A 20294-nucleotide genomic window follows, 5' to 3' on the forward strand; every position below is an offset into this window, starting at 1 on the left:
CACTCTCAGAGGGTGGGAGCAAAATATAACCTAAAACCTTGTCTGGGTTTGGAAGTGATTAGTATAGACTCTTATGATGAAGGAAATGAAAATGAGAAACGTGGGTAACTAACCGCTGTTTCCATGAAAAATACAGAAATGGGAGAGAAGTCAGTCGTCATGCAAACAAGAAACAAATTTTCCTGAGGTGCTAAATAATTTCCTGGTAGCAGATGTTTCATGACACCAGGCTCTGCCTCACACATAAGCCACCTTGACTGTACTGGAATATACACCACCTGTGTTCCCTTAGCAATAAATAACTATTACACGAGTAAACAATACCTACAGTAGGAAAGAAAGGTTGATTAAAAGAATGCTTTGTGATGGTCTGCCTTGCATAAAAGCAAACTGGTTTTGCTCGAGACAACAGATTATCACTGCTTTTCACAGAGAAATGGCCTTTAAATAAAAATATACAATCCACTTCTTAAATCTTTACAGCAGAACCCTAGAATATTCTGCTTGGCGTTGGGGGGGGGGGGGGGGGTCAACGCAGCTTGCATGTGAAGATAGAGCTCTCAGAACCAGCAGGTTCATTCACACAATTTAAAGACCTCATGCAGACATGAGGGTCTTGAATTTCAAAGTAACCCTAGCCTGACTTAAACGTAGATCCTATAGCACATGCAAAAATGCTCAATATCACTATCAGAGAAATGCAAATCAAAACTACAATGAGGTATCACCTCATTCAAAAGTCCACAAATGACAAATGCTGGAGAGGCTGTGGAGAAAGGGGAACCCTCCTACACTGCTGGTGGGAATGCAGTTTGGTGCAGCCACTGTGGAAAACAGGATGGAGATTCCTCAAAAGACTAGGAATAGACTTACCATAGGACCCAGGAATCCTGCTACTGGGCATATATCCAGAAGGAACCCTACTTCAAAATGACACCTGCACCCCAATGTTCATAGCAGCACTATTTACAATAGCCAAGACATGGAAACAGCCTAAATGTCCATCAACAGCTGACTGGATAAAGAAGAGGTGGTATATTTATACCATGGAATGCTACTCAGCCATAAAAACCGACAACATAATGCCATTTGCAGCAACATGGATGCTCTTGGAGAATGTCATTCTAAGTGAAGTAAGCCAGAGAGAGAAAGAAAAATACCATATGAGATCACTCATATGTGGAATCTAAAAGAAACAAACAAACAAAACATAAATACAAAACGGAAACAGACTCATAGACATAGAATACAAACTTGTGGTTGCCAAGGGGGAGGGGTGGGAAGGGATAGGCTGGGAGTTCGAAATTTGTCGATACTGACAGGCATATGCAGAATAGATAAACAAGATTATACTGTACAGCACAGGGAAATATATACAAGCTCTTGTAGCTCACAGAGAAAAAGAATGACAATGAATATATGTATGTTCATGTATAACTGAAAAATTGTGCTCTACACTGGAATTTGACATAACATTGTAAAATAACTATAACTCAATAAAAAATTGTTTAGAAAAGCCCACATTGCTCCTCCCCTCACTTTTTGCAGGTGCTTGGTTGATTTCAACCAGCCTGTATTGGAAGGTAAAGTTGGTTCCATCAAATACAGTGTATTCATGCCACAGCAGCCATTTAAAATAGGACGCTATGCAGTGGATGTGTTAGGTATTGACTTAGCTAAGCTTAGAAAGAAATGTGTTTCCCGGAAGTGCCCCCACTCGAGTTACGGCAACACCAGGAGTGATACTCCATTTGCACCGGGAGGTCAGTGCAGAGCCCAGGCTGCTGAAGGTCACCCGGTGGCTCCCCGTGTTCACTTGGGCCAGTCCTTGGGACTTAGAGGTGGTGAGAGATGGTCAGGGGTATCAGTTCATCCTGGTAGGCTGTGGCTCATCCTCCCTCTCCTCCACTCACATCCATCTTCCCTTCAGCCTGTTCTGCTGACTTCAGACTCCAGCATCCAACACAAAGGCAGCAGCCTTACACAGACCATATGCCCAGTTTCTGCAACTGCATGAGTTTCACTTGCTCTTATGAACCTGTCTGTATCTTACTGATAGAAGCTTTCTCTGACTGAACTCTGATTGAAAACCCTTAGCCCAGATCTGGAAATCAGAAAGTTGGCCTACCTGGAGTTTAAAATAATAATACATAAAGAATAATAAACTGCCAATAAATCTTGCCGCCTTTAAAGATGAGATGATTTCACTATTTAATTTCCAAATCTATCACAATGTCCAACAGTCTTATACCAACCAAGTATAAGTTGTTGCAAACTCTGCTGGTAAGGAATATTTTTTAAATATTTTAAATGCATTGATGAATTGAAAATTAGTTATGATTGGCCAGAGTCTAAAAACAAAAACAGCATAAGAACCCAGAGACAGGATCTGAGCACTGAAGCCAGCTGTAACTTTACAAATGTGCTAAACTAGAGGAAATCTGGTTTCAGTTTTATGGACTACTGGGTATGGGAAGAAAGCAAATCACAGGGCCCACTCAAAGCAGGTAGTCTCTTGAGAGATCCCCAGGTGTAAGTGGAACCCCAGTGTAAGGATGAGATAGAATTGAGCCTACCTGGTCTTCCCCACCTCTGACCTTTCCACCCAGAGGCTTGCAAGGGAAATAGCCTGTCCTGCAACCTCAGGCAAAGGAGTTCACAGTGGGTCCCAACTGACGGTGGCACCAGTGACTGATGGAAACAGATGCACATCCTCTCAAGAGACAAAAGTAAGTCTCCACTTCAGCAAATAAAGACCCAAGAAATATGAACCCACACATTCAAGTATGAAACATACTCAAACAAGGCGGCCAGTTTACAGGCACAAATACGGGCATCAGCAGAGAAGGAATGTCATGAAACAAAAGGGAATTAAGAGTACAAAGCAAAAGAATGTAAAAGCGGCTCACAAATTAGAAAATACACAAAAAGGAATTTCTAGCAATGAAAATATAATCTCAGTAAGCAAACCTCCAACAGGTGTGATGAGAAATAAGTAAAAAGGAAATTACAGGAACATGACATCGCATCTAAAGGATCATCCAGGAGGGAGGGAGGCAGAGTAACAGGAAGTCTAGGGTGACAGAGAGAAAAAACTATTTTCAAAGTCCTGTCAGCTGAGTGTTGTCCAGAAGTGATGAAAGACACAAAACTACACATGTAGAGAGTCAAAAATTCAGGCAGAGTCAGTAACATGAAATCCACACCTAGGCATGTCAGAATGACCCTGCAGAACATCAAGGCTGAGCAGCAGCAGGCGAGACGAGAACCCAACAGAAGGTCTAGAAGTGAAGTTAGGTGGATGGCTGACTTACTTCTTAACATTAGTGAGAAGCAAAATACAAAGGAGTAATACCTTCCACCCCTGAGAGAAAACAACTGTCAGCGTGTGCTGTGTAGCCAGAGAAAACCCCTTTTACAAAAAAAAGAAAGAAAGAAAAAAAGAGTAAATTAACAATTTATTCCAGAAACACTAAACTGAGGATTCAGCCCCAGCAAACCCTCACTAAAAGAACCTATCAACCAAAGATTTTCGGAAAATAGGAAGATTGAAAGTTAGAGAAGGAATAAGTGAGGCAAGTGGAAACTACATAGATCTGTGTAAATAAACAATAAACAGTACTCCTGCTGGATTACGCATCACAGGACCAAAATACCTAACAGTACTCATAAATCAAGAATAGTACACATAGACTGCTGCATTTAAAAAGACAGTCTATTAAAGATACAAGATTGTTAGGAGATTAACTCTCCCCAAAACTGAACTATGGATTCAACACAGTCCCAATCAAATTCTCTACAGGCTTTTAGGACATATATGGAAAAGGAAAGGACCTACAACAGCAAAACCAGTCTATTTTCCTTTTGCAAAAGGCTAGGCGGGTAAATGATTACAGCAAAGCAGAGACTTTAGAAATAGATCTACCCGTATATGGTTAATTGATCTTCAACAAAAACACCAGTGCTATTCAACAGGGAAAGGATTTTTTTTTTTTTTTTAAATAAACGCTGCTGGAACAACTAGATACCCCTACTGAGAAAAAAGTGAACCTCAATTCTACTCTTAACAACTAATTCAAGATGGCTCATAAATCTAAATATAAAGCTAAAACAACTTTTAAAAGCTATATAAATATATATAAACTAAATAAGAAATATATACATATTTATTACATAAAGCTAAAACTATAAAATATGTATATAGATGGAAGGCGACAACTGGTTTTAAAAAAAAGCTAGAAAATTACATGGGCGACTACCTTTGTGATCTTGGGGTGGGTGACGGTTTATTAGAGAAGATACAAAAAGTAATGAACAGTAAATATATGATAAACTGATACTGACCAGTAGACATTGTTTAAAAATGATAAAGCCATAGATTGGGAGAAAATACTGTACATATAGATGCACAGCTCTATCTATATATCATCTCAATTTTCTGAAAATTCTGAATATTCAGATATATAACTGCAAAAAATAACTTTTATCCAGAATATATAGCAAATCAGTAACAAAAATGCAAATAACCGAATTGTGAAAAGAACAAAAAGTTGAGCTAAAGATTTACACTGGTCCTTCCCAAAAGAACATCTTTGAATAGCCAGTAAGCATGTAAAAAACTGCTCAACATCATTAGTCATCAGGGAAATAAAATTCATAATGAAGATGCATTTTATAGCCATTGAAATTGCTTTAATTACTTCAATATTGGTGATAGGAATGTAAGATTGCACAACTAACTTCGAAAACAGTTTGGCTTTTTTTTTTTTTTTTTTTTACTGTATTACTCTGCTGTGTAACATATTGCCCTATAAACTTAGCTGCTTAAAACCACTGACATTTACTATCTCACAGTTTCTGAGGGTCAGAAATCGGCTTGTGAATTAATGATGCCTCTGACTTAAGATCACTCAGTGAGGACGTTATCCAGGGCTATGATCTCTTCGAATGCCTACACTGGGGAAGACCCATCTCTACATGTACTCCCGTGCTTACTGGCAGGACTCGGTTCCTGGAGACTACTGGATTTACTGGATCTAGAGGCTTAGTTCCTCAGGGGCTAATGGGCTCCCTCAGTTTCTCAGGTATCTTCACAGGGCAGCTCTCAGCGTGGCAGCTGGCACCCCTTTGAGGGAGGGAATGAGAGAAGGAACCCAAGATGAAAACCATGGTCTTTTTAGAACCTCATCTCCTAAGTGACACTATTACTCTTGAACTTGTGTAGAAAGAAGTCGCTCTGTCCAGCCCACATCGAGGACAGGGAATCAACCAAGGGCATGAATAGCCAAGAGACAAGGATCCCTGGGGACTATTTTACATGCTGCCTTACTACACTCAGTAAAGACACACTTATACTACAACATAGTAATCCTACTCTACCTACTTATTTTTAGAGAGATGAACACTGTATCCTCCAAAAAGACTTGTGAAAAATAAGCCCCCATCTTGCAACAACCCAATAGCTACTAACAGGAGACTGGATAAAGGGTATAGACTTTCAGTTATAAGATGAATGAGTTCTAGCGATCAAATATACAGCGTGGTGACTGCAGTTAATGATCATGTATTATATACTTAAAATTTGCTGAAAGAGTAGACCTTAAATGTTCTTACCACATGGGAGAAAGAGGTCAATCATCTGAGGTGATGGAGAGGTTAATCACCTCAACTGGGGGACCCATTTCTCGATGTAGACATAGATCGCAACATCGTGTTGTTCACCTTACATACATATGATGGGTTTTGTCCATGAAATTAAAAGACCTGTATGTTTCACTGTATGTAAATTTTTCCCCAATAAAAGGTCACCTGAAATCAAAAATGATCCAGTTACATGAGAGATGCATCTGAAACATAACCATACAGAATGGATGACAGGTGTTTAAGGAAAAATATCTTGACTTAATAGACATAATACAGAACATAGCACCAACAACTGCAGCACACACATTCTTCTTAGACAGGCATGAAGATTTATAAAAATTGACACCTATTGGGCCAAAAACTTAGTGTCAGTTTTTAAGTAATTCATTTTTAAAGGAAGTATTTTCTGACTATAAGATTATCAGTTCAGAACCAGTACAGAAAATACACACTAGAAATATAACATAGCAACTCTCACCTATTTAGAAATTTAGGACAATCCTTCAAGCCTCACTCACCACAGGAGAAATTATACTAAAATGATAAAATATTTACACCTATATTACGAATACTCCTTTGGGATCCTGCCAGAGAAACATGCACATCCTTAAATAAATACATGAAAAATTAGAAAAGGCAACAAGAAGGCAGAATATTTTGATTAACTAAGATGGCAACACATTTTAGAACTGCAGAACTACAGAATTACCCTAATCCATCTAGAACAAAAAAACAAGGAAGATTCAAGAACAAGAAACATAAAATTGAATTGACAAAATGAGAAGTCAGCTCTTTGAAAAGACCAATAATTGACAGTACTGCTCAAAAGGAAAATAAGACAAGAATAAAAAATATTTAAAACAGCAACAAAACAGACATAATGACAAGTGTTGGGGGCATTTTTTAACTTTGCCAAGAAATTTAAACCTTTGTATGAAATGGAAAAAACACCAAGAAATCAGACAACTTTCTGAAATCGACCCGAGAAGAAACGTAAAACCTGTATAATCCCTACAATCACTTTTTAAAGTGGAAATAAGATGTTTTCCGTGCCCAGGAGGTTTATTAGTAAGTTAAATATGCGAGGGGTAAATAACTCTAATCTTAGAAAATGTCAATATAAAAGTGGTAGAACCTCTCAAAGATATTATAAGAAAGAAAAATTACAAGATAAACTCACTTATGAACACACGTGCAAAATCCTAAACAAAATTAAGACCTACTTTCAAAAACTGATAGAAAAGGTGATACGTAATGACAATATCAGATTAACAACCAAAAACTTAGCAGTGGATTATTATTAGAAAATTGATATAATTCACCACATTACTAGACTAGGGGGAAATGTATTACCTCAATATATGAAGAATTAAGTAGTACTTAATAATATTAATTCCCATGACTGACTGATAGAAACTCATAGCAAAACAGAAATAGGTGGAAACACTCTTATCTTGATAAAAAACTATTTTTAGGATTAAAAAAAAAACCTAGCACAAAAAAAATCTTACTTAATGGTAAATTTTTGAAAGTTTTCCCTTTAGAGTTGGGAGAAAGATTGCCATTTCCCTACTGTGTTGGACAGTCCTAGACAGTACAGTATTGAAAAGGAAATAACAGATATAAGAAATAAGAAGATACAAAACTATCATAAATTAATTAGTGCCTACAAAAAAACCCCTAAAATAACCAGTGTACAAAGTATGAAAAGTAAGATAATCTACCTAGATGTTAACTGTAAGATCAACTTACCAAAAAGAAAGAAAAAAAAAAAACAAAAAAACACCTGGACAGCAATAGGAAAAAGGAGTAAGTGTAAGAGAAATGCTTTTCTTTTTTTTGCTGAAATACCATTTTCCATAGCCACAAGACATTATGCTGAACCCACATAGAGACAGATGCAGTGATCATGGTGTTAACATAAATCCAATCAAAATTCCAAAGGGCTTCCCTCAGTTGAAACTTCAGTCGATGCTGAAATGTATTTGGAAGACCAGGAATGGCTGGGACATTTATAAGAAGGTAAGAGGACTTGCCTTATGAAATGTAGAGAATCTTAAAGTCATAATAAGCTAAATATTTACTTAATTACTGTCAAAGGGATAGATTGAGTAGAGCAACAGAACAGACGGGGGGCCCTGACAGAGATCCAGATGTGTGAGGCAACAGCATTTATAGCAGAGCTATGTAGGGGCTTTTCAGTGTACCAGGCTGACATCCTTGGTCTGCATCTGTTTTGACCCCAGCCTCAGATCATACACAAAAATGAATACCTGATGAATAAGAGACAATGAAAAGGCAAAACCTAAAAGTTTGGGAAAAACTACAGAAGAAATTTAGGACCTCAGTGTAGGGACGGACTGCTCTAATAAGACACAGAATGCACAGACCCCAGAGGGAAAGATAACAAATGTGTTGATTTTAATATGCAAAACTTTGTTCATCCAGAGATGCTAATCAGAGAGGGAAAAGATAAACTACAGCCTCAAAAAAGAAATTTGCAATACACAGACCTGCTAAGCGATTCTTCTTCAGAATATATAAAGCATCACTGCAGCTCAGTCAGACGACATCACAAACACAGAAACAATTAAAAGAGACAACAGACATTTCACTGAAGATGAATCCAAATGGCTTCGAAACAAATGGAAAGATAAGCTTAACTCCATTACTAATCTGGGAAATGCAAATTTAGAAGACAGCAGCATCCCATTTCACAGTCACTTTCTAATAAACACTATCAAATGCTAGCAAGACAGTCGCAGACACAGAACTGGTGGGAAAGTCAGAGCTCTAGCCATGCATACCCTGGGAGCTAGCAACTCCCTCTTCCCGTATTTGTCCTAAAGGAAATTTACACAAGTACACCGGATCCGCACGCAAGCCTGTGCAGAGATGACTGCACAAACAGAAACTTGCAACCAGTCCAGATGTCCCACCAAAGGATGGCCAAATAACTCACCATGTATCATCACACCAGGGAAACAATAAATTACAGCCATGCTACAGCAATGGATACACCTCAGGAACAAAATCTTGAGGCAAAAAAATGAATAAATCACTAAAGAATACATACATAGAATTATTCTGTGCATAAATTTCAAAAACACGTGATAGTAAACAATGTATGGTTTAAGATGCAAACATGTAATAATATAATAGTAAAGAAACACAAGAAAGCAGTTAACAAAAACCCTATTAGGTCATTACTCTTCAGAGAAGGAAATGGGTAGGATTAAGAAACAGGGCTCAGGAAATTACAAAGCTAAGAATTGTTTTCCTCTTAAAAAGGACAGTGAGTATATGCAATGCAAAGATCCGCTACATGGCTGCTCTTTTTACCATATTTATACTTGGAGAAATCTTTTGCCTCAATTCCAAAACTATCAGCCAGGTGAGAAAAGCAGCTGTCTCCTGTCCAGAGCATCTCCACCACCTGCCGTATATGAATGTGCAGAGACTCATAATTTCCTTATAGTTGTCTTATGGTCACTCACTGACATCACCTAGTTTTTGTGGGCACCTGAGAAGAGGGCGTTTAGAACAATGGTTCTCAAGGTGTGGTCCCCAAACCAGCAGCTTCAGCATCACTTGTAACTTGTCACAAGTGCAGGAGTTCAGGCACCACCCTAAACCCGCTGTATCAGACTCTGGGGGTGGAGCCAGGCAATCTGTTTTAACAAGCCCTCCAGGGGATTCTGACGATCACGTTTGAGAACCATGGTTCTGGAGGGCATGACCCAGGTGGGGACCTCCTGTCCTAGACATTCTTCCACTCCCGGGCTCCTCAGTCCTCCGAGATGGGGGTTACACTTCCTCCTAACGGAAGCATGTTCATTTCAAAAGCCAAAGGGACCCTCCATGGCCACCCCTCTCCCCCAGTCAGGAGGAAGCCTCCTTCCATCTTCCTTGCACAACACCATCTAAGCAGTGGTGTCGTGGTGCTGCATCTAAGGTCAGAAACTGACTGACGTCACTGCCAGACTGCTTCGTCTGCTCCCTGCAGGCTTCACGGGGCTCTCGTGGGAGCTGTTCTCACAGCGAAAAGATTAGCATGTGAACAAACTTCAATTTGCCTGAACAACAGAGGCCGCTGGGATGGGGTATAAAATACAAAGCCAGTTACCGTTCTGTGTCTGCGGCCAGGGACCCGTCAGAGCCTTCCCCATTAGGAGCCAGTTTCAGAGCAGCCGCCTTTCTTGGCACCCTTCCAAGGTACATCCAAGGCTGTGAGGAGGGAAAAGCAGCGGTCACTCCCGAGTCCACGTCTCTGGCCCTGGCGCCCTCCTGCTGCCCTCAAAGCCCGGTGGCGGCGGCGAGAGTTGAACGGATTCACATGCCTGCCTGACCTGCCCGCGCTCCATCTCACACCATTCTCCAAGCTCTGTATGTTTTTTTCGATTTCAAGTTTTTCCCCCTCAACTATCTTCTTGTATCAGTCATTCACTTTGCATGCTACCCACGGAATAGGAGCACATTCACTGTATCCTGGATTCGACGTCTCTGAAGGTGACAGTTGCAGTAAGTTACGAGGGCTGTTACAGAGGAGGGGCTATGTCTCCCTGAGCCCTGTGTGGTGCAGGCGCCTTCCCCTTATTTACTGGGACTGGTTTGGGAAATCCAACTGCAATTCCACGAAGAAAGAGGTGGCATTTCATTACAAAGAGCAGCGTGAAGATACGATGGACAGAGAAGTCCAGTTTTCCGGGAAGTGGCGTGGAATACTGGACAGCGAGCTTGGGTCTGACGCTTGGCCCTGCCCTTGCACAAGATACACCGCCCGGAGCAAGTCCTTTACCCAAGTCTCCTCACTTGTGTAATCGGGACTAAAAGAGGACCCAAGGCACAGGGTTTGGCTCTGTTCCGTTTTGACTGAGGTACCTGAGTTCACAACGTTGTGTTACTTTCTGGTGTTCAGCATAGTGATTCAGTTGTGTGTGTGTGTGTGTGTATAATATATATATATTCTTTTCCATTATAGGCTATTATGATTATTAAATATAATCCCCTGTGCTATACAGTTGGACCTTGCTGTTTATCTATTTTATATGTAGTAGTTTGTATCTGCACATCTCTAACTCCCAGTTAACCCCTCTCGACCCCGTTCCCCTCTGGTAATCCTGAGTAAAGGCATCGATTTTTTTCTGTCGAGATTGAATGAGATAACACATCTAAAGCACTTCCTGCTGTGCCCACCACCTAGTAAGGATTCAGTAAAGCAGCTGGTGTTTGTGGCAAGGAAAGTAAGACCAACAGAACAGGTCAGAGCAGGTTCTAGATGGGTGAACCCGTTCCAGAGCTCAGCTCTTTCATGAGGAACTTGTGAAGGTTTTGATCACAGAAGGGACATATTCAAACCTGCCTTTGGGAAGATACATTTGTGTGTGAAGTACCCTGGGGAAGAAAGGATGAATTAGAGGCAAGACTTGGGAGGTTACGGCAGTCGAGGTTAGGGATGAACTAGTATACTGAGTAGAGAGAAGCTGTGCCTTAAAAGCTGACTTAACTGATGCAGCGAGGGAGGGAGGGACACGGGAAAGGGGGGAATAGGGAAGGGGGCATGAGGACCCCGCCCCCGGGGAGGGTGGGAGACGCAGGGCCACTGGGAAGAGGATGAAGCACTTTGGAGCCGGGCTGCCAGGACTATCAGAAGGGAAGCTTATGCCCTAAGGGGGAAGGTCTCAATATTAGTGAAGACAGAGGATGTTAACATGTCAGTAGGATAAGGTGTGGGAGTCATTCAGACCTTGAAGGAGAGAAATAAAGAAAATGATAGAAAACCACTTTCCTGTTTCCAAACCTAGCGGGGGGCGGGTGTCAGGTGCAAAAGAAGTGCACAGCTGGGTTGGATTACGGTCCTCCACAGAGCTGTCCTGCAACGTCACTGTTCCCAGCTACCCTAGCACCAAGACCCCCTCCCTTGTCACAGTGAGAAGGACCACGGGCAAAGGAAGTCAGCCGGAATTCGGGGTGGAACCACACCCGGCTCATCACCCCCTTGGCTCAGGCCTCGCGAGGAGGAGAGGGCAGGGGTCGGGGGGTTTCGCCACACACCAAGGCGTGAGCTCGGCCTGGAAGAAATGAGCTAAGGAGGAGCCCCAGCCAGTCCTTTCCTGAGCACTCGGGACCTGCTGTTTCTCTTTCTGACTCTGAATGAGTCACTGGGGGAGAAACACAGAAGTCAGTGGAGAAGGCGCTGCCGGGAGGCAAAGCTCAGGGACCCAGCCCTGGGAAGATCCAAGAGCCCCCATCTTGGCACCAGTGGAACGTGGCTGGGGATGATCGATCAAGGGTGGCGTCCCACTGGTCCCCATGCCCATCCTGCCACTCACTGATGCCCCCGAGTGGTGGCAGCAGAACAGGGCGTCAGTCATTGGCAGAGAGGGTGATGTTCCTTTATAACTAACGCCTTCCAAGTGTCGGAAAGTTACGAATGTGGAAATAAAATGCAGAAAATCGCTCTGATTCAGAGCGATTTGATGGCCATCATTGAGGTCCGTGCTTCCTAAGTCAGGGTGCTCTCTGTGTAACAGAGAAGAGAATCTTCATTTGGGTCTATTTGGTGATAATATTAAAATCTGGACTATTTAGAGGACGGTTGAGTTTCAGTTCCTATCTTTCACATTACATGAGGGAGGCAAAAATCTTTCTATGAGGCATTATCCTCTTTTGCCGTAATACTTAGCATCCGGTGTGGCTGATTCGCTTTCTCTCAATTTACTTAATGTACAGACAATAAATTTCATTCTGTTGGGGGGGGGTGGTTACAATTATGTGAGTTTTCATCGAGACATGGAGGCACGTCACCACTGTTACAATCAAGAGACACAGTAGTTCAGCACAAAAAGTCAGCTGCTCCTCGCGCAGCCCTTTGTAGCTAAGTCACTTCTCTCCAGCGCCTTGCAATGCCTTGCCTGTTCTGAATCTTCTCTGGACAACTGCATATTTGAGTAAGACCTGAGGTTTCTTTCCAACTTGCTGCCATAAAAACAGCAGTAATAGGCGTAATAATGGTTAACACATATTACATGTTTCTGAAGTGTCAGGCACCACATGAAGCTCTTCAGAGATGAGGACACTGAGGCTCTGACACATTTTGGGAAGGAGAGGAGGCAAGGAGGACTTGCCCAAGGTCACTGAGTGGCAACCCCCTGGCTGAGTCAGGCATGTCTAAGTCCTACGTCTGTTTTCTTAACTTCTATCCAGTCCTGCTTCCAGGAAAGAGAGAAAACAGGACAAAGTAGAAGGAGTACCTGCCAGTTTCAGGAAGCTCAGTTTAGCCCTGAGATTGCCTTTCCCTAAAAATAAACAAAACTTATGGAAGAACTTAGTTATTTGTATCAATAAAGCAATACTTGACTGGGGTGTAAGAGAAAGTGAAGCCAGGACCCTAGAACACCGTCCTTATCACTGTTGTGATGAGCACCGAAGATCAAGCCCAGGTATGTGGTCTTCTCCCTCACACACTTGGCCAGGTTTGTAAAGCAAAGCAAGAAAAAGTTCCTGATCAAATACTGAAATGTTGGCTCAGTGCTCAGCGCGTCAACTGCCTCTTTAAAAAAAAAAGAGACAGAGAGAGAGAGACAGATCTTTCATCTTAGTCTTGTGTCTATTCCAGGTTGGAGTCTCCCACCCGGTCTCTGGTGATGGAGGCCCCGAAAGGAGTAGAAATCAATGCAGAAGCCGGCAACATGGAAGCCACCTGCAGAACAGAGCTGAGACTGGAGTCCAAAGATGGAGAGGTAGGAGCGAGAGGAGCCCACGTCCAGAGAGACGCCGCTCCAGCAAGCCCAGGTTGCCTAAAATGTGTCACTCCCACTGGAACAACAACAAGAGCCCATCCGAAGGTTTTATTTCTGGGACAGACACGTTGAACAGCACGATTACAGGCCAAACCCACAACATATAAAAGTTACAACTCATTATTTGTAAAGTACAGAGATAATCGCATATATTGCAAGAACAGAATTACAAGGACGGCTGTGCAAGTGGATGCTTTTTCCCACTCCTCTCTCTCGTCCCCTTAGAATCAGCTGTACGTGGCTGGTAGGACTACGTGGTATACCTCACACATCTGTTTAAAAGAGGATCTTAATTTACCTCTCGCCTCCCTAAAGTTCACATTGTATGCTTCTGCTTTAATGGAACATGGGAAAGTCAGATCTCACAGCCATCCCAAATCAGAGCAAGCCAACCCTTCGCTAAAGTTCAGGTAGCAAGAGGCTAAGGGACGAAAGACTGTGAATATTCAGTCTCTTACCCCAACACGATCCCACGTTGGTGAAAAGAATCAGTGTGTTTTGCAAGCAAAGTAAAACCCCCAAAAGAAAATAGGCCTCAACTGCAAACTTTTAAAAATGCCTTCATTGTGTTCATAAGTGAATTTTTCTATTGAAGAATTTTTTAAAAAGAGGCAAAAGCATTTTGAAAGCCAGTTCCACCTTTCACATCTACTTCGAGGCTGTCCGTCTCCACCCGCTTCAGTACCCCAAGCCCGCCTTTCAATGGGTTTGGCATTTGCTATGTTTGTTTCAAAAGAGCGAGTCATTTGATAGAGCTTTCAGTGATCAGAACTGTCTCTGCACACAGCTGCAAACGCCAAACCAGACACATTTAGAAGGAGTGCCTACACCACAGATGCAGTTTATAATCCGAGTCAGGACTCTGAAGGAACCGGTTATAACCTTAGCAGCCATTTAAGGCTGGAAAGTGCTGCGTATTCTTAAAGCCCCTCCATGCACACAGATGTGCTTAGGGTCTGAGATGCCCCCCAATAAAGAAAATTGTTCTGAATCTGATTAAGCCTAGATTCAACTGCCAACTTGCAGGAAACATAGAGAACAGAGGAAAATCCAGAATAAGGGAAATAATAGAACAATAATCCGGTGTCTTCAACCAATCAATTGCAAAGGAGAAAAAAAAAGTACAGGAAATCCTGTAGATTGAAAGAGACTAGAAAGATACATATGTGGGGAAAAAAAAGGTTCACCTAGCATTTCCAAATTTATTTCACTCTAGGAATCCGTTCACAATCTACATTATCATATACGTTTGCAAAATGTTTGCAAAATGCTAATCTATATATGACGTTACCAGGGCAACGTCATCTTGCTACAACATAAGCTTCCGGGAGGGTAGAGAGACGTTACCTCTCCCGTTCCTCTCCGGACCTCCAGTGCCTGCAATGCTAAACACATAGTAGGTGCTCCCAATTGATTTCGACTGAACATCCATCCACCGTTTCTGAATGTCTCGAGGATACATGACAGCCTCTAACTCTCCCTTCCTGTTGACTCTCTTTAGATTAAGTTGGATGCTGCGAAAATCAGACTACCTAGACTGCCTCATGGCTCCTACACGCCTGCGGGAACGAGGCAGAAGGTCTTCGAGATCTGTGTCTGCGCCAACGGCAGGCTGTTCCTGTCCCAGGCAGGAACGGGCTCCACCTGTCAGATCAACACAAGCGTCTGCCTTTGAGGGACGGTGCAGAGCGGACGCTGTCGGCAGCATCAGGGCCTTTTTTTGGCTTTACACACTGGCTGCCAGCTCTTTTTACTAGAACACAGAAAGCCTATCAAAGACCTTGTGCGTGTGTGCGTGCGTGTGCGTGCGTGTGTGCGTAGATATAAATATATATAAATATATATATAAATAAATATATATATCCTCTGTATAAAAAAGGTTTCAGTACAAAAGGAACCATGGGTGACCCTGTGATATCCACCGTCATTTCCATCCCAGCCCCACCCCCTACATGATAAATCCGACACGAATTCGAGCCCTACTCCCCAGACCCTTCAGAATGTCACAGTGTGTGGACACTTACTGAGTATTTACCTATGTGTTGGAGTAACAGCCTGTCTTGGCCTTCAGTGTCATTACAAGGCAGTGATGGCGGGAATTTGCAGGTCACGCCCGAGGGCTGAGACCCTTGTAGTAAAAGCAGACGTTGAGTTTCCATTTTTAGCTTTGATACAGCTGGCCACCTGCTCTCTCTTCAAGGTGGGATAGGGGCAGTGCCAGCGAAGGGCACCAGAGGAAGTCGGAATGGCTGTTCTGCTTTTGCAGCCAGATGTATTGGGGCTTCTGTAGTTGGATGATGAGGACGATGGATTTTAGCCAAGTTTGAACTGCTCACCCAATTCCTGCTAGCTTACTTCCTTCAAACTCACATATTATCCCACAGTCAAAATAGGAGCTGTAAATCAGCGCAAAATAGAATTACAGCTGCTCCTCAGCCGGCTGGAAGCTACTCAAAGCCCTGACAAAGAATAAATGGGCGATATGTCTCTGTTTAAAGGAAGAAAAAAAAAAAAGGCTGTTACATCCTCACTTCTGACTTGATCCGACAGACACCTACCTAAAATGATCTGGTCAATCAAAACCCTTCGGAGTGGAACCTCTGCCCCAAGAGAAGCTATTTGGAGGTGGAACTCCAAGAGTAGCGTCAGGAACCTACTTACTTTGCACAGGTTCCTCTGGATCGGTAGGTCATTCAGAGACATGCCTTTTCTTTTTAAAGGCATGCACAAACTCTCTGCCTTCCATCTTCAAATATATTTTTTCAGGGTCCGGAGAGTCATAGTTCTAAATTTACCATTCTATTTTCTGTAAGACTAGTGACCCAGCAGTCACAGATCGAAAGCACCACGTGGCCCCAGAAATGCTCACTGAAAGTGCATACAGACTGAGTCAAGTGTCTCCATGAGAACCACTGTGTCCCTGGGCCCAGCGGCACCCGCTCCCTGTATGTGGAAGCAGCTCCCTAATTCCCGCCATCAGCTACCTCTCATCCGTCCGCGCTCATCCTCACGCTCCAGGGTCACCCTGGCCAGCTCTTGTGCTGGGACAGGGGATTACACCGTCTCTGTTCAAAGAGGGGGAAACTGTGCCTTTGCCTTAAGTCAATGCACTCAGCAAGGAGAAGCACACCCTGTTTATCCTGTCGTTACCTGTAGTTTACTTTGAGTGATTGGAGGGGTTTCAGAATGCCTGGGCATCTCACAGCCGGTAGACCAAGTGGCCGACGGATGTGGACTCCACGGAGCCCGGCATGGAGACGCAACGGGCTTCGACAGTCCCGGATGCCGTGCGGCGAGCAGTGGCCCCACGGTCCTAAGTCTAGTTGTATTTGTAGACCTGAATGGCATTTATTTTTTTTTTCCTCAACAAGGTTCTACTTTGTCTTACTTCACAAGCAGGGGGAGATTCGCCACAGGAAACAAGTAAGGTTTCTTGTATTTGAGACGACACTCAAGCCTCAGGCTGAGGTTTGCACACGTGGGACGTAAAAGCAGGCTGTGCGTGGCTCACTCACTTAGAGGTGGGGGCAGGAGGGATGGGTCTAGCCTGCGCGGCGGCCCTGCTGGCGCCCAGACCCCAGGCTCCCTCCCGTCTCTCTTGCTCAATATCCGTATAGGAGAATTGGGTTGTTCGAGAGTGAGATGATAAGACTGCTTCATTTACCGCACTGCGGTCTGAAAAAGAAAACCCCCAAAAGATACCCAATTGCTCTGGGTCAGTATTATATACATCCTGTAGGATCACGCTTCCAGAATCTACACGTATCACATCCAGAGGCTTTTCCAAGCCAGGAAACGCCCTCCACGGCGACTGGAGGCACCAACCGCGTACCATTCAGATCAGCAGTCGCAGGTCTGAGGTCCCTTGTGGCTAAAAACCTGAAGACAGAGGGTTGTTTTTGTTTTGTTTTGTTTTTTAAGCAAACAGACCATCTTTGCATTCTGTCATCTCAAGTACATAATCTATGGATGACAAGGGAATGGAAGGTTCCCTGCAACCTCTGCTGTCTACTTTTGTTCTAATCATTACACAAAAGTCTGAGATCAGCATCTGGGGCATTTTATGCCAATAGAAAAGACGGATGTGATCCCACTTGCAAAATTTAATCCTAAAGGTAATCAGATCTCAAATAGAATAAAAAGAGTAACAGCCACCAAGAATAGACATCTAGCGCCGATGAGGACAGACATGATAACACACTCAGATTTGCATTTGTGCTAAGTGTCCACAATACACCAGGTAACAGGCAGGAAGCTTGGAATGCATTGAAGTGTGTATTTCAGTTCAGACTTTACAGTTTGGTAAATGCATCTTGAGTCCTTCAATGTGTATTTTTTTCTCCCAACTTCCACCAACTAGAATAGTTGTCTACAGTCATAAGAAAAAGCTTTACCTGAATTCTGGGAATAATAATAAAAAAAATCTCTTTTACATTAAAATCTTATAACCTTTAATTTTAAAAAATGAGATTCTTTCTAATCTCTCTGAACAATATTTTCTAGACAATCACAGCTTTCAGTGTATTCAGCAGTGGGTGGCTGAACCGAGAGTTCAAATGAATTTTCAATATTCTAGACGTTCTGGTGTGTCAACCTTCTTCAAAAAAGATTTATAAATTAGATTGATCTCCAGTTATGCTTACCACTGAGTTCTATCTGATAGCCACTCACTTAAGAGTTCATTCTTAGGGAGGTTTTCAAAAACCCTTATGCTGGCCATCTGTCTAGGTGGAAACTGGATGGGTTTAAGCTTGTAAACTTGACTCGGTTTTCAACTTCCTTTAGGCCAGTTTTTCCCTTGGATGACTTTCATTGTATATCCAGCATCACAGACCAAAGACTGCTTGGGGCTTGACCCTGGAACAGGAGTCAGCACACTCTGGTCCCCTAGACCCACTGGGACTGATCATCCGTCTTTGTAAATAAAACTTGATGGTAACACAGCCACGCTATTCATCCATACTGGACCAGGACGGATATGTATCTCTGCCAGAGACCTCGGGGTCCCATAAAAGTTACCAGTTGGTCCTTTATGTAAAAAGTGTGCTGACCCCTTGCACTGAGGTCATTTATCGCCTCATTTGGGTTGCAAACAGCAGGAGAGAGAGCAAGTGATATTATGAGTGAGCCGACATTTCCACGTGTGCTTGGGGATATAAATACTTGATCAGAGAAAAAATGGGCCACCTTAACACCATGTGTAGAAGAGATCCACTTGTCTGGGAAACAGGCTCCCAGGATTCTTGGGAATGGGGAGGATGCAATTAGGGAAAGGTTTACTGGAAAAGGAAAGCTTTGATCTTCCAAAAGCTTTTCCCTAGGACCCCTAATATATACGTGGTCTCTCTGGTCAGCATCACTGTGTGACAAGAAGTAAAGGAGGGGGTCCTTTGATTTAAATTTAGTATCTCTGTCCTGATGAAATATTTCTGCAGTCTCTGCTCATCTTCCCCTATTCCAGAAAGATGCCCATACCATGGTCTCCCAAAGAGTATTTCTGACCTGACACATCTCTTTGGCATCCATCACCTCAGTTATTCATACGTCCCATGGACTTGCTTTCCTATGACCACATCAGGCCTGAAGGGTTGATAGGACCACTAAATAATTAAAATATTCAAAGAAATATCTTAAAATACGTAGGAAGAAAAAATATAGAAGACTTATTTCATGAAGCTATTGCTGGGGGTTGCAGTGGCGGGGGTGGCGGTGCAGACCCACATGAATGCCAGTTTGACATTGTTTCCAAGGATCTGGGTCATTGGTTCTTTGCTGTAATAGGAGTACAAAGAAAGACCTATTTTGAATTCCAGCATCTCTGCCACTGTGTAGCCAGGCAGGTTCCTCCAGAGACTGGTCCCTTCAGCCTGCATCCCTATCGCTAACCTAGGGCTTTCTACTCCTATTCGATGTTGCTAAAATGACATCAGTTATGAATGATTCTTTGTAAGTGTGAGTATTCATGTTGGGGAGCAAAGTTGCCTTTTTTTTTTTAAATAAAAATGCCCACCACTGACCAGACCCTAATCAGTGTCACTTAAAGGGGTCCTTCAGCATTTTACCTGGATTCAACTAAAAGAGGATTAAATCAGCCTTCACAGGAGCAGCTACACAAGAGTACCTTGCTTTTGTTTATTTTAGGCAAAAGACAGCCTGATGTTTGGACCAGGGAGGTAAACAGACCCCTTTAAGCACCTGATCCTCATTTTCTAAGGCGCTACGAAAGGTGACAATCTCGTCTCAGTGAATAGTACACAAGACCCCTCTCCTCTCCCCTGCACCAGGAAATCTTAAGCACAAAAAAGATAAGGAGAGCCCTTCCCGGAATGATACATTTGCATGGCGCCCAGTAGCAGGTGGGGAAAAAAGTCGTAATAAAAGGAACAACCTTAGAAAAACGGGCCTTTTATCTCAAAGATAAATGTCTCTCTTCCGCTCTTTCATCACCTGCTCCTCGGTGGCAGGCTCCCCCCGCGCCTACAGATTTCCCTTAAAGTAGTCAAAGCTACCGCATGGGGATGTCAGATGCATCTCTTTCTTGCTGGTAATCGGAATTTAAAATTATACAGTCGCCTCTGAGTTTCTCATTCACAAAGCTAAACCACTGATAAGAGATAAAGCACTCTGAAGCCTGGGCTGCAGCCCCGCAGCCCCTGCCCACCGCCTGCATTAGCCCTTTCAAAAGCAATGTGATTTCTATGCTTCTTCAAAGCGTTCTTCATAATGGAGCCCTTGATATTTCTCAAGGCAGGTCTGAATGGCAAGGGGAAAATAATTATTTGTGGGAGGTCCTTGTTTTGAGTATTGTATAAAGGAAAACATCCCGTTTGGGGTGAGCAACGCTCCTTG

General features: G+C 42.9%; 1 protein-coding gene across 7 annotated transcripts in view; it reads left to right on the forward strand.

The window, feature by feature from the left end:
- SGCD (sarcoglycan delta) overlaps window positions 1-17846 on the forward strand; it is an 840821-nt gene extending 822975 nt beyond the window's left edge. For all 7 annotated transcript variants that reach the window (XM_064484486.1, XM_064484485.1, XM_010987254.3 and 4 more), the window contains 2 exons: window positions 13262-13385; window positions 14947-17846. In XM_064484486.1, coding sequence (XP_064340556.1) covers window positions 13262-13385; window positions 14947-15120 — 298 coding nt within the window. In that variant the 3' untranslated portion in view covers window positions 15121-17846. The remainder of the gene's footprint in view (window positions 1-13261; window positions 13386-14946) is intronic.
- Window positions 17847-20294: the final 2448 nt, after the last annotated feature.

This window comes from Camelus dromedarius, chromosome 3, assembly GCF_036321535.1.
Source record: "Camelus dromedarius isolate mCamDro1 chromosome 3, mCamDro1.pat, whole genome shotgun sequence".
Classification (NCBI taxonomy): domain Eukaryota; kingdom Metazoa; phylum Chordata; class Mammalia; order Artiodactyla; family Camelidae; genus Camelus; species Camelus dromedarius.